The sequence below is a fragment of the Dipodomys spectabilis genome, unplaced genomic scaffold (assembly GCF_019054845.1).
Source record: "Dipodomys spectabilis isolate Male_0828 unplaced genomic scaffold, ASM1905484v1 ptg000069l, whole genome shotgun sequence".
NCBI lineage: Eukaryota > Metazoa > Chordata > Mammalia > Rodentia > Heteromyidae > Dipodomys > Dipodomys spectabilis.
The window spans coordinates 22,519,538-22,545,552 of NW_024870746.1; the positions used below are offsets into that span (position 1 = coordinate 22,519,538).

General features: G+C 47.2%; 1 protein-coding gene across 1 annotated transcript in view; it reads left to right on the forward strand.

Moving 5' to 3' along the window:
• Positions 1–26,015, forward strand: part of Plxna2 (plexin A2) — a 195,293-nt gene that overhangs the window by 90,422 nt on the left and 78,856 nt on the right. The window contains exon 4 of the mRNA XM_042681944.1: positions 25,764–25,864. Coding sequence (XP_042537878.1) covers positions 25,764–25,864 — 101 coding nt within the window. The remainder of the gene's footprint in view (positions 1–25,763; positions 25,865–26,015) is intronic.

The window sequence follows — 26,015 nt, forward strand, 5'->3', positions numbered from 1 at the left end:
ACCAGTCCTGGGGTTCATGGGAAGAGCATCCAACAGACAATAACAAACCCACGTCATTCATTCCCTCATTTTAACCGTATTGATGGGTGGCTGAGATTTTGCCCAAGAGAAAACAAAGCATCTGGTCCTCAGTAGGTGCTCCATAAACACTTGTTGCAGGTTCGAGGGAAGGAAAGAGTACACACAACCAGGAGCCACTCAAGCAAAGTGCAAAGCATTCATCCTTGGAAGAAGTTAAAGCTGTATCTGGGTCTTGGCTCTGCCCCTCTTCCCTCTGGCCTAATCCTCTCTAAGCCTTGGTTTTTCTCTTCCATCAAGTGGGGACAGCACTACCATGTACTGAGAAAATGAAGCAGCCAATTCCTCAGACAGAGCAACAGTCACAGCTGCAGCTGAGCCTAGGCTTGCTTGCCATCCCCCCTCCCCTCACCCTGCCCTGCAAATCTCCGCTTCATTTGGGAGCTTCCTCTTTTCCCTGCCACCAAACCCCCTACAACCAACATGTTGCTCACTTTTTATCCTGAAGTCATCTGCCAGTTGCATCTATTTTGAGCCTCTGTCTTATGAGACAAGAATAAGGCAGGGAGACAGATAACGGTGGAGGCAGGCTCATTTGCCAGTTGTCAGCGACCGCCGTCAGCAACATCCTCTACTCTCTCGCTCCCTCTCCCAAGGCACAGAGGGGAAAAAAAATCATTGTGACCTTTTATTTACTAGTTTATCTGGTCAACTCCGCTCCAGATCCTTCTCAGCCCAACCCCCAGCTCTATTGCTCTCAGCAGGCCAGGGCTCCTGCCCTGTCTTGTGGATCTCAGCTCACTGCAGGATGGGCGGGCTGGGTTGCGCTGTGAACCTGTCTGTCGTTGTGACAAGAGCCCCAAATCTATGGGAGTCTCAGCTCCGTGAGGCTAGCATGTAACCTGCTCCATCACGACTCAGGAAATCGCAGCCTGTTTTTGGTTTTGGTTTTGGTGGGTCGTGGGGCTTGAACTCACATCCTGAGCTCTGTCCCTGAGCCCTTTGGCTCAAGGCTTAAGCTTTACCACTTTGAGTTACAGCACCACTTCCGGTTTTCTAGTGGTTAATTGGAGATAAGTCTCACAGATGTTCTTCCCCGGGCTGGCTTTGAACCATGGCCATCGGATCTCAGCCTCCTGAGTAGCTGGGATTCCGGGCGTCAGCCACCAACACCCAGCTGGCTGCCTGTCTTACCAGAGGGTATGTGACTAACCCCTTTCATCTCAGAACTGCCCCTTAACTTTCACCAGGCACCTCCTCCTGTTCATCTATTTCCCCTCAATCTCTACTGGCAGCACCTGCTGCTGGCCTGGCTGCTCTGCCATGGTCAGCAGCCATGTCTGCTTTTCTCCATCCTTCTGGACCTGAGTGCGCATTCGTTACCAGCCATGGCGAGCTGAGTTGCACGCTGAGGCGTGCAACCCAGGAGCAGTGGGCAGTTAGGGTGGTGACAGTGACAGAGCTGACAAGGAGACAGAGGAGGCTAATGTGTGTGTGATGACAAGAAGACACACTGCAGAGGTCCCCAGGAAGCCAGAAACGAGCCGCGCAAACCCACACAGCCTGGACCATGATCAAACACAGGAGTGTGTGTGTGTGTGTGTGCATGCACACAAATACGTGCACCATACCCAGCTAAGGAAAATAACCATTCAAATAATTATCCACGATTGAGTAGGCCTCTTGCACTCTGTTTCCTTCAGGCTATCTGCCACAGACTGCCCAAAGCCTCCATTCCCCGTGTCAGAATTGACAAGCCTTATATATCTGTCTCCCGTTTGGAGAAGGGCATTTTTAAAGCTCCTTGTATAAGTCAGTCCCTTGGTTTCCAAGCTCTCTTCTTGGCCCTCACTGTCAGCATCAATTTTCTGCAAGGAGTGATTTAACCTTCATTTATTCATTAATTCCTTTTCCCCCTTAACTTCATTAGGTAAGATTTATAAAGGTGCTGAATTGGAAAGGTCACCTGTACCTGGGCCCAGGACACTGTGTGCCCAAAGCCTCTTCTTGTGAGCTTTCTTCCTTCCAGTTGTCCTGGGAGTTGGCAGATGAGGGGGAAGGCTGGTGAAGGAGGCAGAGCAGAGCCTGAGACTCTCTGGAAGGCAGGAAAGGTGGTGGACGCCACAGCTTCCGCACACACTTTGACGTGCCCTGCCTGGGCAGGGCAGGCTCTCCCTTAGGCACATCTGGAATCCTGACTCTTTTCCTTCCCCAAGATGCCCAGTCCCATCCTGTCCTCAGTTTCTACTTAGATTAATTGTGTGGGGAATGGAGAATGGTAGAATCTGCCCCCTCCGAGTTGTTGGAAGGATTGAGCAGAAGCACAAGGCGCGCGGGGCAGTATCTGGCACACCACGAATTCAGTCCATGGCAGCTTTGAAAACAATGTCTTGAATTTTCCTGGACCAAACCATGGCAGTATTGGGCAGCTGTGAGATTACTAACAGCTAAAGAATAGAGCCCAGAGTTTGTTGGATTTTCCCAAGAAAATTAAGCCCATGCATGGTTGCTGACATCTCCAGAACTAGAAGAACAGCCTAAATCCATGGAAAGATCCAGAAAGAACCACACCACCCACCAACTGGTGATGTCAGAACTGATTTCCTGAGAGCCAAGAATTGTGATTTACATTTGTAATCGCAGCTACTTGGGAGGCAAAGATCAGAGGCTCACAATCAGAGGCCTGCCCAGAGAAAAAGCACAAGATCTTACCTGAAAAGCAACTAAGACTGGAGACTTGGCTCAAGTGGTAGAGCACTTGCCTAGCAAGATAGAGGCCATGAGTTCAAAACCTCAGTGCTGCCCCAAGCCCCGCCTCCCTTATACACTTGTTGGTTTCTGGATTCTAGCAGATTGTGCAGGAAATAAGGCTCAGCTGGCCTCCTGCTCTAGTTGTGACCTAGTTACCCAATAATCAAGCATCTTTGCCCAAGTCCCAGTAGCCTGTTGGCTGAGCTTCCAACCAACCATCTCATCTTGTGGAGCTGTCTCCCTTTTACCCATCATTTGTAGATGAAGGAAATAGAAAACAGACTGAAAAACCATGCGAAGTTCTACTTACTGTCACTTCCATGTTGTCCTTGCTTCTTGTGCTACCCGAAGAGCTCAAAACCATCCCAGGCTGTTCTGGGTGTCTCTCTAACATAGTATGTGTGAGTATATTTGTGTGTGTGTGTGTGTGTGTGTGTGTGTGTGTGTGTGCGTGCACACACACATACCATTACTGGGGACTTGAACTCAGAGTCTGGCTGTAGTCCCTTAGCTTTTGCTGCTCAAGCCTGGAGCTTTACCACTTGAATCACAGCTCCACTTTCTGCTTTTTGCTGGTCAATTGGAGATGAAAGTCTCTCAGATTTGTCCACATAGGCTAGCTTCGAACCTCAATCCTCAGATCTCAGCCACCTGAGCTTATAGGCGTGAGCCACTGGTGTCCAGCTTTCTCTAACTTTTATGGTAAAACTATTTTTCTTTTCTTGATGTCCTCCTCCTTGAGACTCTAAGTGACTAAGGGGGCTCAGGGCAGGTCACATGCACTACTCCAAATGCCATTTGTACAGTCAGAACTCCATCAGTGATTGAGAAAATCATTTTAATAGGAAACTGGGCAAGCCAACCCTATTCTGCGTGCCAAGCTGGGAATATTGGGCTTGAATATGATCACAGAGGATTACAAAAATTAATTTTGCTTTATCTAATATTGTTCAGTTTAGGGCCTCTAGAATGCAGCATGCAAAATTTATGTTCCTAGTACACACTGGAGCAGGTCCAGATTCATAGAGAAAAGTCTAGTCATCCAGCTTCTTTTATTTTATTTTTTTCAGAATCCTATTTGCCTTACCCAGGATCACTAATTTGTTTGCCCAGGGTTCACAGAGGCACTGGGTCCCCAAGTTTCAGTGTTCAGAGCACCTGCCAAAGGAGACCTGTGCCGTCTTCAAGTCTCAGGGCTGTCTTCGCTGCCTTACTTGTCATTTCAAATATTTTGTATTAGTTGCTATGACTCCCCAGCTGCTAGATTTAATGAAATTCTTTGAACACTGTTAATAAACAATGTCTGACCTTTTTAGAGTGGCAACCTTGCATCGTTTCATTTCAGGAAATAAGGCCCTCTACAAATAGCCATTTGCTATGGTGGTTGTTACATTTTGAAGTGAATCTGCTTCTAAACATGAATTTGGTGGGAGACTCTGGCAATCTCCGTCCAGACGATAGGAAGTATTAATGCTGCAGCAGGCTGGGGGTGAGAGGAAGTGATCAGTATTGACACATGCATTTCTCACCCACACCTCCTTATCTGAGCTCTTCCCTCCAGCTCTTCCTCCAGCTGTGGCCCTGCCCTCCACCGTGCATGGCCTTCAAGGGGCTGTGACTTGTGGTATCATCTCTCCTAGCTGGAGACGGTTTCCTTTCCCTATAATTCAAGCTAAATCAGCACTGAAATTTGAAGGGAAGCACGAAGGCCTCACGCATAGAGGGAATATATTCTCCCTGCCATCTGTAGTTGGCTTTGCCTAAGGCATATATATTAGTCAGAAGAATCGCTGCTTCTATTTTTCATGAAGTTCAATTTCTTTACCTGTGGCCCTAGACTAGCATCTAGTGGCCATGAGGTAATGTTGGTGGGCACCAGGACAGAAAATGGAGCTGTACATACAATTTAGTCTGTAAATATTTTCTGTCTCCAGGGTCAGCTTGCCAGAACAGATACCCTGCTGTTTCTGTAATTCTCAGGAGAGCTACCCTAAGGGAGGTACATTGCATTTCAGTTGCAGAGCAAAGGTGATAGACACTTCCTGAGACCAATAAAAAATACAAAGTCTTGTCTTTTTCAACCTAGCTGCTAAGCCCCTCCTCCTCAAAACTGCCTTTAGCCCAGGGGTTCTGCTTTCTGCTCTCTCGGTCCCAAAGCTACAGCCTTAATGTACAAAATTAGACATAAGTAGTGACAAATAACCATTAGAGGAGAGTCGTCCTTTTACACTGTAAAAATGGAGTTGGGAATTGTGACTTTCAAGAGGTAAGAGAAACATATGGACAGAATACCAAGAGACTCTTATTTGTCCCTTGCCATTAAATCTCAATCAAAGCCATAAGAAAGCACTCTTTTAGCTGCAATCTGTTTTGTTCTCCATTTCTTTGTAAGAGACACCCAAGGCCACAATCAGAAACCTCCCATTTCACATGCTCTGGGTTCCTTCCCCATGATGAAATCAAAATCCACAGTGCCCGAGAGCAGAGCCAGTAACTCAAGACTCACCTTTCACCCAGTGAGATTTTGGGGTGCAGTTAGTACTGGTACACTTGATTATGCATGGGACTGTTAACCTCTTCCTTTACCTGTTGGCTTTAAGGTAAAACTTTTAGGAACTTCCTAATGTATGCTAGAATATGGATAAACTTCAAAACACAGCACACTACGTGAAAAGAGCAGCCACCAAGGACCACAAAATGAGAGGGTTCCACCGTGCAATGTATACAACAGGAAAACTCCCAGACAGAAAGGGGATTGGTGGGTGTCTAGGGCTAGAGTCCTAGGGGGCAGGGGAAACGCAAGTGTGGCTGGGCATGTGGATTTTTTTCGGGGGGTGAGGGGAAGAGGGGAGAGAAACAATGACTCTAAATTTGAAAACCATGATTGTATAAATCCATGAAAATATTAAATAACTTTAAGCTGTGCATTTTAAAGGGAAAATTTTATGATGTGTGAATTCTATCTCAATAGAACTCTTTAAAAAAAAAAACAAACAATCTTGCCAGGTGCTGGTGGCTCATGCTTGTAATCTTCACTACCGAGGAGGCTAAATTCAGAGGATCTTGGTTCCAAGCCAGCCTGAACAGAAAAGTCATGAGTCTTATCTCCAATTAACCAGCAAAAAGCCAGAAGTAGAGATATGGCTCAAGTGGTAGAGTGCCAGCCTTAAATGAGAAAGTCAAGCAAGAACATGAAGCCCTGAGTTCAAGCTCTCTCTCTCTCTCTCTCTCTCTCTCTCTCTCTCTCTCTCACACACACACACACACACACACACACACACACACACACACACACACACACACACACACACACACACACACCATCTCAGGAAAGCTGTGCCCTAATTGTCTGGCTATTCCATATCCTCTCCTCCCCTTCCCCATACCATAAAGCCTCTGAGGGACCCTCTCTCCTTCTCCTCATTTTCTCTACAGTCTTTCTTTATTTCCCTTTGGATCCCACCATCCATGCCTCTACCCAGTAATCATTCCTTGACCTCAGAAAGATGAAAGGGAAGGAGAAGATAATGATGAAAATTAATAATAACTCTAGCCATAAAATGTGAATATTATTATAAATTATTATTATAGCTGTCTCGGACTTAATTTAATCCTCACAACATCCCTCTTAGGGAGACGATCAACCATAACTTGGAAAGAGAAGAAACTGAGATGGAGCAAACCGACTCATGTGGCCAAGAAAACCAAGCTAGTCAGGGTCACAATAGAATTCACACCCAGATCCATCTTCCCCTCAGCACCTCTCCTCTGAAGCACCGCAGGACCACACGTACAGAAGTGGGCTTGGTTATTTATGGGTGAATTCTAATAGAAGTAATGTGATGGGGTTCAAAACGGCAATATCTAGGATCTCATCTGTTGGTCGGATATTTATGGCCCTTTATGGGTGATATCTGTGCGGCACTTCCATTCATTCTGGTTTTCATTAACACTCTAAGCCTGTTTAGAAGTCTGTTTGTCATTTTTAACTCCTCTGTTTAATCTTGCCTAGCCCCAATCCTTCTTCTCCATAAGCCAGTGGGAGACAGCTCCTGATGGCTCTTTTCTTCTCACGATCGTGGGCAGGTGAGGAGGGGGGAGAGCAGAGTGTGGTATGCACATCTCTGTGCACATGTGTGACATGAATATGTATTCAGAGAATCGGCATGAGCGTGTGCTGTGAGTGATAGGTGTGTGCAGTATCAGTGTGCTGGTGTAGCACGCTGAGTGTTACACCATCGTGTAACACATTGTGTGTCTGTATTCAGGAATATGTTTGTACAAAAATTCAAATGTATGAAGTAACAAGGTGTGTGTGTGTGGGGGGGGGGGGGGGGGATGCTGATTCATGATGTTCCTTCTGTCAGAAGCACAAAAATTCTCTGGTTGAATCTTTACCACCTGCTGCTCTTAAAGCTCTTCTCCCCTCACCCACCTCCCACTGCGTTGTAGAGCCCTAGAGTGTAGGCTTGGAGAGGGTACAGGAAGGGACACAGTCACCAGGATCCGCCCCCAAGACAGGCTTGGAGAATTGGGGAAAGTAGACTCTGGGCCCCAGGGATAGAAACTTCCCTCTCAGCATAGCAGGTTTATAGGTTGTCTGTCTGTGGGCTCCTCTTCTTCAAGGAGACCTGGACTTGTTCTAATTTTTAAAATTATTATTATTATTAGACGGCCACTCCTAAGGATTGAACAACAATAATAAAAGAAGTCTAAGTGGACACATCCATTTCCAGATCCTTTGCTGTCCTCAAAGCACATACCTCATGCTTGGGACTTTACTTGGTGGCATTTGTCATGCCCCTACTATTCACTCTGCCCCTTCTCAAATCCTGCCTCCTCCATGCCTTACCTGTGGTTGACACACTTCTCCCTGACCCACCCACCCACCTCTGCAGTGGTAAGAGGCACCATGGTATTGAACACATTAAAAAACAAAAAAAACTTCTCTCTAGGACAGCTAGGCCAGAGCTCTGGTACATCCACTAACCACATTCCAGCTCTGCGTCCCTAAGAGACTCAGGCATCAGAGTTATCAAATAGGATAGTTCTGGTTGTGCACTGAACAAAGGTATCTGGCCAAAGTGGAGTAGGGGTTACGTATAGAGAGGGAATACTTCCATCAAACTGTGCAAAAGTGCCGCATTGGCTAGTTGTGTTTGGGAGAGTTGAATCTCACTGTGTCTGGACAAGAATGCTTAATGAATGACACAAAATTCTTGCTCTCCCCCCGCTCCAACCCACCCCCTGCCAGGCCTCAGCTGCTGAAGTCTGGCCTCACTTTTCAGACAGTTTCACCCCTTCACTGATTAATCTCACCCCGCCCTGATCAGCACTACCCTCCACAGGCCCCCATCTGGCTCCGGCTTAATTTTCATTTCTCCATATCTGCCTTTTAAATGTTCTGAATCTTTTCCACACATGTTTGTTATGTCTAACTAGCTTGCGGGCTCTGGGAGGGCAGAGCGCATGCTTCTCTTCCCCTTACGTTCCACCACCCCAATGACATCCGTCAGCACCCACACCACATCACCGTGACGCAGCCGCTGTTCTTGCGGCAGAGGGCACAGACCCCACAGCACTGTGCGGGGGGCCAGATGCATCAGGCGGCAGCCCCTCTCCTCAGATGCCATTTTGTCTGGCCCAGGCATCTTAGGGTCCAGAAGCCGTGGTCCACTCACCTCTCTTCTGCTCTGGACCTCATCTCTGGGGTGGGTGGGGCAGTCGTCCAGGTTTAGGAACTCATAATCTCGTGTGTGTGTGTGTGTGTGTGTGTGTGTGTGTGTGTGTGTGTGTGTGTGTGTGTGTGTGTGTGTGTGTGTGTGTGTGTGTGTGTGAATTCAGGGCCTGGGTGCTATCCCTTGTCTTTTTCACTTAAGACTTCAAGACTGGTGCTCTACTACTTGGCCACACTCCTCTTTGGGGGTTTTGCTGGTGGAGGTAAGAGTCTCAAGGACTTTTCTGCCTGGGCTGGCTTCAACCTGTGATCCTCAGATCTCAGCCTCCTGAATAGCTAAGATTACAGGTGTGAACCACTGGTACCTGGCTCATGGTATCTCTTGATGGTGACACAAAGTACTGGGCAGGACAATTAAGAGTGGTCCCCATTCTTTCACCAGATTAACCTCACATTATGCCTTAGTGAGCGATGGATTTGATTTCCCATGGGCCATAGCTGGCAGAAGAGAACTGGGGCTGTGTTTAGTTTGGGGGGGGGGGGGGCAGGGCAGAAGCATCCAGGAACATGGCCTTTGGCCAGGTCTCAATATTGCAACTGTTGCTCCCTTCAGGGATGAGGAACCACTTCTCTGCCAAAGGCCACTTAGATATTTAAAAGGTCATTTGCAAGCAACAGGGAATTATTGATACAGGCATACAGGCCCTAGGCAGCTGATGAGATACATACAAATCTGTCCTACCATGTACCCAAAGATTCGTCCAGTCTAGCCCGTGAGGTGGAGGCTCCCTATCCTTCAAACATGCACCTCGCATTTCCCCAGCTTCTCCTACATCTTCTTCCTAGAGATCTGTATATCCCCCAGCCCCTGGCCAGTCTCCCCCCCTCTCCCCCCCCCCCGTGTCCTGCGCTCCTCCGCTCCCCCCTCCTACTCCACAACAAAGCGCCAGGCAGTCACTAAGTAGCAATGTTGTGCCCATCTCCTCACGCCCAGGAATGATAATGCATCACCCCATGGTGCGTATCCAGACGGAGCCAGATTATGCTCAGGTGGTTAAAAGTCCAGGTCTAATTAGAGTTCCAGGGAATCAAGCCATTGTATTATTAATGATTCGCTGGCAATGTTCTGATTAAAACAGTAATTTTAATAAGCACAGCTCGATGCTAAGTGTTCACTGAGCACCTAATTACATCAGTTATGACTCCAAAATTATTTAAAATTCTGCTTCTTTTTTAAATCCACCAGACCCACCATGCACCAAATAAAATAGAGACTTAGACAATCCAGTGATGATTTGCTCTAATTAATTTCCTAAGCACCTGGGTTTTGGTGGTGATTGGTTATTTTTTTAACAAAAAGGGGGAAAATATCTTTTTGTCTCTCTTCTTGCTCCTCCAAGTTTTCCCCCATCACTTGGGACCCCAAGAGGCTACAAGATATTGGTTTCAGTCAAAGCAGCCAACAAGAAAGTCAAGGATAAAAGCACAGTGCAGGACAGGGTTGGAGGAGGAAGGGGAGACAGCCCTCTCCTGCCCCCCATGACTTCAGGCAGATGGAAACTGTGAAACTCTAAGGGCTTCTGACAGAGCCAGATCTTTAGCATCAACTGTCTCCATCGGCCAGCTGCAGAAGCTCTACCTGATAGCCACACTTATATCCTCGGGCCTAGTGGCCCAGCCTCTTCCCTGCAGCAGTTCTCAAGTGCTTTTTGACCCAGAAGCCACTTTAGTTGCAAAAGACTGTGTGGTCTGCTTGCTACATGCAAAGCCATGGACTTCTCCGGAAGAATAATCTACAGAACCATTGGAGAGCGGACACCCAAATGTTCTTTTAATATAGATAGAAAGCCAGCCACTGCTGGCTGGCTCATGCCTATAATCCCAGCCCCTCCACTCAGGAGGCTGAGATAGGAGGATCATAGTTGAAGCCAGACCAGGCAGGAAAGTCTTTTATCTCAAATTTACCACCAAAAAAATAAAAGCTGAAAATGGAACTGTGGCTCAAGTGGGAGAATGCTGGCCTCCAGAGAAAAATAAAGCTAAGGGATAGCACCCAGGCCCTGTGTTCGAGCCCCAGTACTGATGCATACACACACACACACACACACACACACACACACACACACACACACACACACACACACACACACAGAGATCTTATTAGTAAATGGTCCATCTGCATCCAGGACAATAACTCCCCCAATAACTTGAGTCAATGGGGGAGCCAGTACTGAGCAATCCCTGCATGTTCCTATCTTCCTATGACCCTCAAAAAAGGATAGCTAGGAATAGCTATCCTTAATGTGAGGGTGACAATCAGTCTGCTGTGAGATCTCATCAGAATGCAGCTTTATTTTGTCCCTCCCTGCAGAGAGCTGATGGTGGAGAGAGTTGCTTGGGTAACAGGCAGGCTGCACAGCTTAGCAGAGCACTCTGGGCTGAGACCAAGCCCTCTTGGTCACTCCAATGCTGAATTACAACATCCAGTTCCCAGCCAGAATTAATCTCTGGGCCTGATGCAAGTCCATAGTCCTGCCTACTCCAAGTCATAAAGGCTGGGTGACCCCTCTCCACTCTTTCCCACTCACCTTGAACCCCTCCTCCTGAGCACTTCTGAAGAAGGGAGATCAGAGAGGAACTGGAATTGTCACAAGACAGCCCCGTGTTCTCCAATTACCTAATATCCCTGTGACTCTTCAAGGCTGGCTCCTGGGTGGCCTTTGAAGATTTCCTCTGGAGCTCCTGACTGTAGGTCTCAACAATCAGGGGCGCTTTCTCTTGATGGCCACTCTCCCCTCAGCCCTAATCTCCAGCTCCCTTCATGAAGATGTTCACAGTGAGGCCCTAGCACCACCTTCAAGTGATCTCCCAGGCCGGCCATCCCTCCCCGGACAGCCATAACCTGGTATAAGGAAAGCACTTGCACATCCTGGCCCACTGTGGCTGAGAGGAAGCAGTGACTATCGATGTTCCCGCCTTCACTCTGTCCCCTGCCTCCTAAGAGCTTGCCAGCTCACGCACTGGCCTTCCTGGCCTCTGCCTACTACATTCTCCTGTCCTTTTCTGTCCTTCACAGCCCAGGACATGCCTCTCAAGTTCTGTCTGTGGTCCATCACAGGCTGGCTAGGGTACAGCATTCCAAGAGCTTCTGCAGAAAGTTCGTAAAATGAACTTTCTTCTCCCCTCACCCCGCCCCATTCCTTCCACTCTGTTATGTGAGGGGACCCTAGTTAAGGGCAGAGGCATCCTAACCCTGAAGAGCTGCGTGGCATTCCGCCATCTTCCTTTAGCATGCAGTGTTCTTGCAATGCCTTGTTGGAGACTGATTTTTAACATCCCCTACTGTTTAGAAATGTGAACACTGAAACTCAGAGAGGTTTCAATGACTTACTCAGCACAGATGAATATGTGCTGAGACTGAGCCAGATTCTTCTGACCTGAACAGTTGTGTCTTCTCTAAAACACCCTGGGCCTCTTCTGGCTTATAAACATTGTCTTTTTTAAAATTCAAAAAAGCCCTCAAGCCCCCTAATGGATCCTAGCAGAACGCCAGAGGCCTCTGCCACACACCTAGAGATCCTTTTCAGGGTGCAATTACTTAAGGGGCTTGGGTCATTGGGCATGTGCGATTAGTTTCTCAGCAGGTATTTATGATGTCTGTTGTATGTGAAACTAAAGTGGGATCATTCAGGAAAAGTGAAGGAATAAGATGAAGAGCCCCGGGGTGACACTGTTCAAAAAGAAATGTACTCTATACCTGAATTATGTAACTGTAGCCCCTCTGTACATCACCTTCATAAGAACAATAAAAAATTTTATAGAAGCAGGGCCCCTTGAGCACAGACACTGGCCAACTTAGGATGAGGTTACATTCCAAAAAAACATACCCTGAGTTAAATATATAATATGTCAAAAATGCGTGTAATTTAGTACATGTAATCTACCATAGCTCAATCATAGTTCAGTGTAGTCTACCAGCCAGGCAGGATGGGTTTCCCATGGCCCAAGGCTCAAGAGTAAGAGTTATCACAGAGATAATTCTTCTTTACAACTTGGGTCAATTGTGTATTTTCCTGCCCGTACTTTAGAACAGGGCCATGTCTATTCTTTGAATGTGTACATTCTACATGGAATGTGTACCAAGTATTTAATACATATTTATCAATAATAACCATCATCTGCATGCAAGGCACTGAACTCTTTATATTCTTTATATATTCTTTTTTCCATATTTTTCTTTTCCCGTGTGTGCATGTGTGTGTGTGCACACGCGCACACATGTACATACATTCATGTGCACTGATACTTGGGTTTAAATTCAAGGCCTCACCCTCTTGCTTGGCTTTTTTGCTCTAGGATGGCACTCTACCACTTGAGCCACACCTCTACCTCCTGGACTCCATGTTTTCTAAGCCAGGTCTCCTTTATCCTAAGATGCAATGTGGTATAGAAATTAAGAACAAGAGTGCCCCTGCTGGAAGCCTAGGATAAAATCCTCACTCTACAAGCTTACTGGTTAGATGACTTAAAAAAGAAAAAAATTCTCTCAAGTGTCTCTCAGTGTCTTGTTCATTTGTTTCTGAATTGTGTATAAGCATGTGCCATTGTTATCAAAGCAATTCTGCCAATCAGTAAGAGGTGCTCAGAGATGAGCCGCTTGCCCAAGGCCACACAGCTAATAAGCAAAGGGCTGAGGTTTAAACCCAGGCAATCTGCCTCTTAAAGACTTCAACCATTATACCTTCAACCTTCATGGAGAAAAGGAAAGATGAGGGTGAACCGAAGAGTTCTTTATGGAAAGGCTGGAGCGGGGACTGATGAGGCCTTATTCTGCTGAAAGGGTGTAGTATAGGCCTAGAGCCAGCAATGCCACCACAGGGAAAGAAGAAAAACAAAACTACTCCTTTTCCTACTTCTATCCACTTCCATTTTCTTGGCTGACCACAATTTTCCCTCCAGTCATTCTTGTTACTGGTTCCCTTGCCCAGCTCCTTGCCTGTTCCTGGATTTCTCCACATGTTAGTGCGTGTTTGTGCGTACTCAGGCTGTGTTCTCCAGACAGAGCACCCTTCCTCCAATCTTGCCATCAGAATACTACCAAGTGTTACAAATAGATGCCTGTTACAAATAGATGCTGACTTCCTGGTCCCTTCCCAACTTGGACCCCTTAAGTAGAATTTCTCTACTTTCTATCTTACCTGCCAGAGGACCTGATTTGGGTGGGTACTTTAAAAACAGAACTAACTCACATGTATAGCTCTACATAGTACAGGACCTGATGCTGATCTAGTGGGCAAGTGGGTAGGTGGGTGAGTAGTTAAATGATTGATGGATGGATGGGTGCACAGTTGGATGGTGGGTTGGTTGGATGGATGGATTGATACCTGGAAGGCATAATAGATGAATAAACAAATAAGCAAGTTAACAAATAACTCAGGATATTTCAACCATATGCAAGTCTCCTCTGTTGTAAATCAAGTAAAAACCAATATAGAGAGATTTACAAGAGCAACCCAGTCAACTCACTGTGATTAGCTCCTGTGGTTATTGTGGGGATGGTCTTTATCCAACTCAGCCAAACAGAGGCACAGGCTCCAGCCTCTGTCACCTGCCTCTTGTGATCCCAATTTGCCAGGACTGAATGAATGGATGGTGTGAATGAACAAATGAGCTCTAGACGGAAAATAAATTTGCACACATGCAAAAGAAAAAAATCTTTAGAGACTTTTTTTCTTAGAGACTTAAAATATATTCTTATCCCCCCTTGCCTTCTCTCCCTCTCTCCTCTCTCTCTCCTCTCTCTCTCTCTCTCTCTCTCTCATGCACACATACACACACACACACACACACACACACACACACACACACACACGTCCACTTAATTTGCCTTTAGAATCTGTGAAATAAAAAAAGCTCTGTAATCTACCCCAAGAAAGAAGACAATTTGGTGTACCAGGGAAAAGAAGAGTGAATATTTTCTAAATATCTGCTAATGTCATGGAGGAAAGATGCCTAGGTTTCAGAAGATTAGAAAGGAAAGCTGAGAGGAAGTCACGAAGATACACTTCGTGATGTCCACTGGAAATCAAAATTCCATCTTACAATGTGAAGCTCCAGTGACTTCTTGCCTAAACAGAATTGCAAAATAGCTTGGGTGAAGAGGTGTGGCTGGTCTCAGACCCAGTGCCACAGAGAGAGCTGAGCTGGTTCTCTTCTGTCTTGTGCACATAGCTGTTGACTGGACTGGGCTACAGAAGGCTCTGGGCAGCTGAGCTTGAGAAAATCTATTCCATTATATACAGATAGGTAAGATTGTCCTCCCTCTGTTAAAATAGCCAAAATCTCTCTCAATCTGGGTTCCCTCAAACCCTAGAAGCAGGTTCCAAATAAGATATCCCTTAACAGATCCCCAAACACACACACACACACACACACACACACACATCAGTATAAGTTGCAGCAAGTGCAATTGGACACCTAGAGACAGAAACTCAAGTTTGGACGAGAAGCAATGATAGAAACTCTGCCACAGGGAGCTCATTTTGAGCTCACTTTAATCTCATTTTCTCTAACATGAATGGATTCCCCCAAACATAATATCCACCAGTCTTCATCTCAAGCAACTAAAGCTCATTTTTACCTTCTATTCAGACAATAGCAAAGATGTTCTTAACCTTGGACCAGCTTCCTCTTGGTCTCCTTCCCCTAATGATTCTCACCCCAAACCACACCTCCATAGCTAAAGGTTATCCATGCTTCCAATTCAAAAAAGGATTTGTGATGAACTGAGTGCCATACTTATCATCTTATAGTGTCTTGGTGCCTGGAAGGCAGGGGCAAAGAAAGAGAGAAGTATATGACAGAGGTGCTTCTCCCATATAACATCACACTCCATTTGGTAAGGCTGGACTCAGACCTTGCATGGCCCAAGCTGCACTGGAACCAGTTCTGGACAAGTATCTAGCGTGGAACACACAGATGAAAAGCAAAGGGTCATCACAGCCATATTGTTCCATCCCCCTTCTGGAATGGATGAGTCTATGTTAGCAGCTTTGTGGGACCTGCTAATCCAAGGCATCTGGCTCCCAGGTGAGAGATCTGGTTTTGTTATTTCTTAGGCCTGATTTCCCAAATCCTTCTCATCTCCCATTTCCTATCCCACCTGCTTTCCCTAACGGAGTAAATCCACTGTTGTCATGGAGACATCATAGTATCAAGCCTCTCTGCTTCTTTGTAGGTCCTTCCAACATCTGAACTAGAACAGTCCCTACCTCTACAGAACTCCCCACTATTTCCAGCATGAGAATCCAGTCTGTGTGGTATTGGAAACATCTGCTTTGCCCATTTGGTTTCCTACCCTCTTTGTATTACCTTACCTAAGTTTTACCTTCATTCTTAAGATATGAGGCTCAATTTGGCTGTTCATCAAGGGAATTGGGTTTCACCACCTGTTAAGATCAAGGACATGTCAGTTATCAGGACAGTAGTGGGAGAGACGGTACTGTTCCTCATGCAGAGGACAGACATAACTATCCTACATGATAGATAAGCAATCTTAGTGCAAAGAGACTGGGTGGAATGTTCCAGACCACCTGGCATGACAGGGCAAAGCCTGGGCCAGGGGACTCCACAGCCCTCTAATGCAAACACAGTGGTCCTCAGTGGTATTTGCATTGGGAGGTTGGGCAGGATGACCAGCCCTATTGAATACCGACTGTATGTGAGGATGGCTCTTTGTGATCTGAATAAATGTCATGAGAGCCTAAACACATTCGTGTAAGACTGATAATATTATTGTTGCCATTTTATGGAAGTAGGAACAGAGGCTCTTAGGAGCCCAACAATTTAGTGCTATGAAGCCAATGAGAACAAGAGCTAGATTTGGAAGTGGACACCGTCTTCTTCAAATTCTACCTCTTAACCAATACTGATCCAAAGAAAGACCCAAGCAGTGTTCAGCAGCCTCAGTTTTAGGAGCCATCTTGCCCTATTGCTTATCATGAAAGGTTGAATTGCACTGAATTGTGCTGTGTTTGCTTGTCTGTTTGTTTTTGTGCTGGTCCAGGGGCTTGAACTCAGGGCCTGAGCACTGCCCTTTAGCTTTTTCATTCAAGGCTGGCAATCTACCTTTTGATCCGCAGCTCCACTTCTGGGGTTGTTGGTTTTTTTTAGTTTTACTGTTGATGTTGTTTGTTTGTTTGTTTGTTTTGCTGGTTAATTGGAGATAAGAGACACTCATGTACTTCTCTACCCAGGATGGCTTCTGTGTTCTTCTGATCTCAGCCTCCTTAATAACTAGGCATGAGTCACCTACACCCAGCTCTTTTGAATTGTGCCCTTTACAGCCAAAAGTTGCTTTCCCCCATGTCTTCTCCCCTTTGACTTCTGCAGGACTGCTGGTACACTTTTTATGAACGAGGGGGGAAAAATCATCTTTGCAAACTTCAACTTTGCACTCCTCTCTCTGAGTGATAGATAGCTTTAATTACTCTGAATTACTCAGCTACTCTACCCTTCTCGCCCAAGTCATTAAAAATAGATTTTCTCTTTGAACTCTACTCCAACCTCGGGTCTCCAGATAGTCCAGAGTGCCGAGGACACAGCCTTGGGTCTGCTTCTTGTCAGGAGGTTGTGTGTTGCTGTAGCTGCAGCCATGGCTTTGGAACCATCAGCTAGAACACTGGATTTCAGGCTTCCTTTTTCTTGATGACAGGGAACATAAGATTCTCTTTTTCATGGATCAGAGGATGAGCAGGGGCTTGGCTGGTGTCTACTTCTTGAAGATTTAAAGAGATCTGGATGTATGACTGCTAATTTTTTAAAACATGGACCTAATGCTGGAAATAAATCAGAATGACTTCTTCACATGAATTTCTGGGAAGACCTGAGCAGAAAATGTAGACTCAGAAGTACTCCTCTCCCTGATGGAAGTAGGACCTGTAGTGTTGTCTCTGCTTTGAGGATAAGAAAAAGAAGGTTTAGAGTGGTAACAAAAGTGACTGGAGCCACCCTCACCAGGGCTAGCCAGACAAGAAAACTCTGCTATTTCCACTAGCCAAGATGTGTGAACCTAGGCCTCAGATGTGCCACTGGAGGCTCCTACAGAAGACATGATGTCTTCACAGTCTCTTCTGTTAGTGTGCAGGTCCTAGCCTGCTTAAAACACAACCTGGCAGTGACTCCTCCATCCATCCTGACTTCTGGTTTCCCCTCTTGCTGTCTGGGTCCTGAGGGACCGGCTGAGTCACTGTGAGAAGGAACGAAAGGAGAATAGGTGAGCTAGGAGACATGCGGTGGTCTGGCACATGAGCACTGTGGTCCTTTCCACCAGCCTGACAGACACTGATGTTAGGGAAAGGAAGGGTGACTCTGGCAGCCAGCCCTGAAGGCTGCCTCAGGGAAAGGGGGAAAGAGGGGCCTTCCTTTTTGTCAATCCTTAATTCTGCACTCACTGCCTCTCTGTGAGGGTAGACAGACCTGTACTCAAACCCTGGTATTGCTACCTACAAGGTATATGACCTTGGGCAGTTCACTGTAACCTGAGTCTTGATGATGTGACGGGTAAACCTGAGACTATGGGTCTTTCCCCTGCAATGTGGGCAGAAGGATTAAATGAGATGATACACGTCAAGTGCCTGGCATGCAGTAGCTTCTGGGTACCACAAGCCCGGTCAACTATCAGGTTCGGAACAGGGAGATGCCATCCAGCAGCCATGAGCGGGAGTCCCCAGGATCCCTCTTTGCTCCCAGGACCCCGAAGAGCAGATCCAAGAAAGGGGCACACCCTCACTGCTGCCTCCACAGCCATTCCTTCAGCAGAGTGATTTTGAGGAAGGTCCTGCTTCAGGCATCTGAGATCCAGTCAGTTCTTTTCCCCTTGAAGGACAAGAGAGCCACGTGGATATTTTTTCCATGGTGGCTTGCTGAACCCAGGGAGATAGAGTTCGTAGAATATCCAGATCTGGGGTCAAGGTAGTCTTTCCCCAGAATGTCCCTTTGGATTCCAATCCTGAGAGAAGCAGGTTAGGGCTAGGTTAGAACTCTCCAAGCATTACCCTATCTTTCCTTTCTTGTGAATATTCTAAACCTTGAACACCATCCGTGTCAAAGAAGACCAGAGCCCTGAGCTCCCAGTCAGAACTTCCCTACGCTTCTCCATGCAGATTGTACCATTGCCAAGAGCGGACAAGACTCAGGACAAACCGGAGAAAGAGAAGAAGAAAACAGACACCCATGCAGCCCCTCTGCTATTGGCCACTAGGTACAGAGAACTTCAGGGTATAGAAAGGCAGAGCCTCGTTTGTAGGTTTCACTTAATCTCAGGAACCCCTCTCTGGTCAGAGAGGAACTGACCCCGCCAACTCCACACCCCTTACCCTAGAAGAAGGGCCCTTACAGTAGGGCCTTGAGCAAACACCCCATCACAAGCAACTGAAGACTCTTTCCAATTGGCCACTGGATACTCTCTGTGAGACCAGAGCTAACACAGCCCTTTGAGGCCTTTATTTCCTGATGGATCAAATAGAAATCATAATACATAACAATACCTGTCCTCTTTTCCTCTCTGGGGAGTTGTGCAGATCAAATGAGATAACTTGTGTGAAAGCACTTTGAAAATGCTAAAACACTCTGCCAGTATTACAGTGATTGTGTTATTGATCTCCGTCCATACCATAACAACCCTGGCAAAGCCACTCTCCACTCTGCCATCAACCCTGTATGTCAGTGAGTATCAGGTCATTTCTCAGACACAGTTGGGGTTGGGGAAGAGAGGAGAGAATGCACCCGGAATGCTACCAACTTGTACGTGTGGGGGGACAGGCTATCAGGAGGGGTTTCCAGGAGGAAGCACAACATAAAAGGAGAAAGGCCCAGAGGGCCTGTTCCACCATCTCAGCTGCTGCAGGCTTTGCCCCTGGCTCAGGGGACCAGGAGGCTGTTGATCAAGCCAAGTGCATGCTCCCAACCAGGCTGTCTGTGCCACCTCCCATCCCAGCACCTGGCTTCCCGCCACTGAGGAGGCCTCTGTTCCTTCCCTGGTGTCCGAAGCAGGGCATGCATGTGGGGACAGGTGGACCATCTGGCAAGGGGAGGGCGGATTCCGGGGAAGCAGTGGATTAAATGCTCAAAGTCTGAGGGGCCACGCTGCCCGGAAAACAGCTTTCCCTTGTCCCTTCCTCCCGCTCTGTCTCCCACATGCATGGTTGCAATGGAATCCTGCAGGCCTCTTGAATGCTCAGTGGCTCACGCCAGAGCCCCTGCAGCGAGCTGCCACTCTCGGTCCCTGAGCCAAGACTGTTGTCTTGATTTTACCTCCATTATGGCGCCTGTCCTGCTGTAATGAGATTATCTGTTTCCTTGGTTTTGTTCTCAACCAAACCATGGGCTCCGTGATGGCAGAGAATACCACCCCCGTGTTTAACAGAGGGCTTGGCACGACTTCTTAAGCGCTCAGTGAATGAATGCCGGAGAACCGAATGGGACTCAGGCACAACCCATTATCAGAATCCTGTGTGGCTGTCTGCTGTCAAGCTGGGTCTGATCTCTAGAAGATTCTTCCAGTATTCAGAACCATATAGCTCCTTCCAGGTGCTCACATAGGGTGGCAGAGACTTAATATCGATCTCTGTCCCTGAGCTCGCTCCGTCTAGGAGTCTTGTTCTTATGTCTGCTATCGGGAGCTTTTGGTTCTGAAGAGTGAATCATTTGCACCTGACGGCAGTGACAATCCAGGGCCTCTGTCCAACATAAGGATGCCAGCACCTGCCAGGGCCTCAGAGGCCTTCCTGGCCTCACCTGCATGTTCCAAACCATAATAATCTGACAGTGCCCCTGGATGCATTGGGCCTCACCCACCATGGGCTGCTTGGAGTGCTGAATGGAGAGAATGAGGAGGCAGCGCTTCCCACGTAGATCCAGCCGGCTGAGTCAGGCCCAGAAAGGCACCAGGGATGCGGGGCCCTGGGGCCAGAGAAGCCAAGAGCACAGTGTGAGTCACCTTTAATTAAGAGTATTTCTTAAGTAAATGACTTAATAGGACAGTTATATTCATTAGAGGCATAATTACAAGACATAAGCTCAAGCAGAAAAGAATGTGGAGTGTGAGGGTGGATCCCAGTCTGAGACTGCACTGTGGGTCGTGGGCAGGCAGCAGGAGAGGGACAGGACAGGGCCGCCCTCCTTCTAGGCCTCTCATTGCTACACTTCTCAGCCAACCCAGCCACCCCCAGATCCTAGCACCCAGAGTAGAGCGGCCCCAGGGAGACTCAAGCACCATCAAAATGCAATAATGATAAGCAAACACTAATGAAAGCATCATGGAGTATTCCATTCAACTCTGAATCAGCCCTGACAAAAGTGCCACCCACCTGCCCTGCCTGCCGGGCATGGTGGACACTCCAGGAAAAAGCACCCTTCTTCCTGAGCTCCTGAGACACTGGGTCCTGCCCTGTCTTCAGCCAGCGCCCAAACACCACCAGGAACTGCACACAGGGCTGTCTCCCACTCCACAGACTTTACTTTGGTTCTTTTGAGAACTCTAGAGACTAAGGAGATATAGGGGGACTGGAACACACAAGTGGTCCCCAGCTTTCTGTTGCTTGCCCCCTATCCATATCTTTAAGTAACTCTAATTCCTGTTATAACCCAGAAGCAAAATTTGATTTTGTTTCTTCCTGTCCCCAGGACATGATATCATATATCATATATATATATATACATACATACATACATACTTGGTCCTAGAGACTCAAGTCATCCATATCAACCTGAGCATGCTCACACTTTGGTATACTTCAGAATCAACTGCAGAGATGCTAAACCCATTTCTTAGGTCACCTAGCAATGCTATTTGAATCACCCTAGATTTTGTTGTCTAGTAAGCTTACAAGTGATGTCAGTAGTACGGGTTTGTGACCCATTGCTTTTGTGTGGCCGTGAGCTGTCTGTTCATAGAAGACTTCCTTTGGGCCACAGAGTGACCGGGTAGAGACTTCATATATCCCAGCTCTATGATCTTCTCCATCCTTCCCAAGTGAACCCAAATCTACCTTTCCAGACTTATCTCCTTGCCCTCACACAGGCTTCTGGGTCTTTCTATTCTTCTTATCGCCATTGTCATCATCATTATCTTTAAATAGTTATATGAAGAAGTTTCAATTCAACATGTCACTTTTTGAGTACAATGCATCTCAATCAATGTCACACCTCAGCTATCATTTTCCCTTCATATCTCCCTGTCCTTACCCATGACCTCAAGTTACCTGGCTCCACTTTGACGTCCTCCACCACCTGATAACACGATGTTCTTCAGCTTCTCACACAAGCTTCTGAAGAGACTCTGGTCTGCTGGGTGAGCCTGTGTGGTTCTTTCCTTCTAGAATCTGTGTAAATGGTATTCCTCCTGGAAGGCCTGGCCCCCCCTCAGAGCCTCGTTCGACTTCTTCCATAGCAGCACATTCAGGTAGAAATAAAGCAGCGCCAGCCACAGACATGGCCCCAGGTGTACTTTCTACTTTCCAACAGCTACTTTTAAAAAATTCAGAAGAAACAGATTTAACTTTGTGTGTGTGTGTGTGTGTGTGTGTGCATGTGTATTCTTTCAACATGTCAATAATGAATTATTCACGATAATGTATTTCCTTTTTCCATTTTTCCCAATCTAGGTATATTGTGGTATACTCACAACATATTCCCATTCAGATCCACCACTCTCTAGTGTACTCTTGCCACAAACTTGGCTAGGGGTGGGCATCGTCAAAGCTGATAGGGTAGACATCAGAGTGCCTATCTGCTCTGCTCTGAATTCCTTCAGCCCTCTTCCATTGCCTCTCCTACAGCACACATAACCACTTCCTTGTTTTTATTGCTTATCTGTTTGCAGCTTGACTGTGGTTGTTTTTTGGTGTGTGTGTTTTGTTTTGTTTTGTTTTTTAATGTCCTCCTGAAGTTCCTAGCACTGGCCTGTGTGGAGGACATGATCAAAGAGCTCAGGCTGATGGATGACCGTGAAAACACATGCACATGGGGACAGAGATGTCCCCTGGGAGCATCGGACTTCAAGGGTCGCCTCCCAATCCATCACTGTGACACTCTTTCCTCCAATCTGTGCATGGCTATTCGACCTCAGAGGGGAGAATAATTCAAGTTTTAGAACCCTCCCCCCACCCCTTATAAGTTTCCTGTTTCACTTTACTCTTCAACTCAGTGCACAAGGGGGGAAAAATCCCACCAGGAGGGCCCAGGAAACAGGAAAAATAGTTGTGCTGTTGGTTTCATGTTTGGAGAAGAACAGGGTTTCACTATCTCCGTGGCACTTGGCGTGAAAGTGGCCTTTGTCACTAGAGACACTGCTCCCATTCAGGGGCCCTTTTCCCAGCTGCTGAGAGCCGGGCTGTGTTTTGACAGACGGGCCGAATGCAATGCAGACAGTTGTTTTAATTTCCAGCCAGATGCACACATCACTCACAGGGAGCCCGAAATCCAAGAAAAGGAGCCGGGCACCGGTCTGCTGCTCTCAGGCTTTGCAGGGTGGGCTGGAGGGGGCCAGCGGAAGTCCACCAGGCTGTAGGGCCTGAGAGTCCAAGTCCTCAGGCTCAGGATTGGCACCCTAGGCGGCTGACAGTAGTCACCTGTGAGAAAGACACTTCTGTGAGCATCGCAGGTCATGAGGCAAGGTTAGAGGGGTTGCTCTTCAAGGCCCTGTGAAGTCAGTTGGCTGTGCTCTTGGCTGGGTGTTCTCTTTCAACTGTCCATCTGCACAGGTCAGGAATCACAAATAGAATAGTCTCAGGAAGGAGTTAGGTAAACTGTGGGAAACAGAACCCTGGAATATCAGCATTGGAAGGGACTATGTCAGCCTTCCTCAAAGCATGGACGGACATCCATTTCACAGCCTCCAAGACAAGTGCCACGTGACCGCGTAGGCATCCCAGGGATTGGATGGGTGTTTGGGAAGCAAGTTGATTATGGGATTGCCAAGTCCTGACTTCGTTATGCTGAGCTTCTTGAAACTTTTAAAACTATTAGTCTTATTGCAACCACATCATAGCTCCTCCGATGTTGGCAAAGAGCCTTCTCGGCCACCTCCAGACTCCCTGCTCCATCAGCTAGCTGTACCTAAGTACCTCATCTAGGCCCCTACGTCATCCTGCCTCCCCTTTGGTCAGGACCTTGGGCTGAATACTATCCCAGGAAGGCCAGCTGCAGGGACTTGAGACTGGAATTCTCCAATATGGGTGGCTTCGCTCCATCCTGGTACTAAATATCTGAGTTGCCCATGATCAAATGAGTTCCTTTAGAACTTGTCAGTCAGCTCATACTACACTTACAGCTGACTCAAACCCTCAAGTGTGCTCTGCTTGAAGTATTCTAAACCAACTTATCCCCAACCTACATTTGCTGTCTCCAAGCTGCAAGCTTCCATACCTATTTTTCCGGTGCTTCATAATTTTATTAGTGAAAGACGGCTGTAGATGTGTAAGGCTGGTCATCTCATCCATTTGTAGAAAAGCCTCATAACATGGAATATTGTGTTACAGTGTACTAAGAATGGGTGAGTAAGGTGCCCAATAGAGAAAAGGCTTGTCTCTCTCTCTCTGCTTTGTCCAGTGTGCACCCTATGTTCAAGTTAGACTAAACTTGTCTGTGATTATTCCTGCCCATTATAATCCTTCAACTTGGAAGTCCTTCCAGGTATCTACATCTGGTACATTCTTCTCCTTTAGGACTGACCTTTATTCCTCGGTCCCTTCTTCCATACAGCTTGTCCTAGATGCTCCTCTCTGAGCTCCCAAGACCCCTGCAGTGCTCACACCAATCCCATGCCACAACACTGAGCAACTCTGTGATAGCTCACATCCCAGGTCCTAGGGGGGCAGAATCCCCCTATATATAGCAGAATCTCCCTGCTATAGATTCTCTATTGCTCAGCACCAGAGCCTCCACAGCGCTGGCATCTGATACATCTTTGCTGACTGTCCAGTGTTTAAGATCCATCCTAATCATCACTTGGTCACTGGTGGATCCCGCCTATATTCCTGGCTACTCAGGAAGCTGAGATCTGAGGATCTCAATTCAAAACAAGTCTAGGCAGACAGCTTCATGAGCCTCTTATCTCCAATTAACCAGCAAAGAGCCAGAAGTCCAGGTGTGGCAAAAATGGTAAAGTGCCAGCAGCCTTGAGCACAAAAAGCTAAGCAAGAATATGAGGCCCTGAGTTCGTGCTCTGCCCCAGGACCAACATACATATACAGAAATGGATCCATCCTGAACGTCTGGAGAGGATGCTGTGAACGTGTCCCCATCACATCTTAGTCCCTCTGCCCCAGGTAGAAGGCCATATTGCTGGACCACAGTTTACATTTTCTCCAGACCTCACACTCCAGTCAGAGAGGGACCTCTAGGCTCTAGCAAACGAGAACTCATTTCCAGCGCAGCAAATGTGTGTTGCAGCCTGCCAGCCTTTGCCTCAGCCAGTGACAGACACCTAAGATGTATCTAATAGAGAATTTTGGTTTTTCTGACTCCCCTATTTCCTGACCTTTATTGCTGCACCTGCTGGGTAGATGGGGGATAGTGATATCCCAACAGGTCCCTGAGGGCTCTACCAGAAAGCCAGGAGGAGTTCTCAAGAACTGCACTCTTTTGGAGAGGGGAGCAGATAAAGGGCTTGATCTGCAAATTCTCACCTTCCAGGCGAGACAGCATCAGACAGGCAGCTCTCCTCTGTGGAGGTCCCCATTGAGCCAGACTTTTCAAAAGGATGGGAGATTTACTAGAGACACTGAATGCAGACATCAGAGAATGGGATAATTGGATCCAGGTGGTATATTTGGTTGGCTCTAAAGAGCCAGTGCCATACTATGAATATTACTGGATGGGAAAAGTTTCTCCTTCTCTTCTCTCCCCCCCTCCCATGTTTTTTTTTTCAGTGCAGGCTGTCTCAGCCTAAGCCCAGCTGAAAGCTCTTCAGAGATGAGTTTTGTGCCACTCAATAGCCTTTCAGCCGAGTTAACCATTTTCAACACTTGCCTCTAGCTTGCCCCATTCTTGGGAGGATGTGAGCAGCAGGCAGCAATAGATCGAAGGATTTGCTTCGGACAAAGGCAAGAAGTATTGAAGGCTCAGAAACACATTTGTTGACCCTTCTTGACTTAAAACCAACATAAGGGTAAAAACACTGAGACGGCTGGCCTGTCCTCAGAGTCTCCTCCATGGGGGAGGTGACAGTTCAGAGTGCACAGAGAGGAGAGAATCCACACACACGTCTGAGAGTTGTCATGACATAACCCTTCCACTCTTTTCCACTCTCCGCTAGGTCACCAGAGTCCCCGTGGAGTCATGTGAACAGTATACAACTTGTGGGGAATGCCTGAGTTCGGGGGACCCTCACTGTGGCTGGTGCGCCCTGCACAATATGTAAGTGTGGAATGTTCTAGAAGCAAGGCTGGCGTGCTGGGGGCTTTTCTGGGGGTGGCGGGATAGGATAGCAGTTTGCAGAAAGAGAGAATTGCCCTGCACGCAAGTGTTTGAAGGCCAGAAGAGGTGGGGGGCCATGGGACCCTTCTTT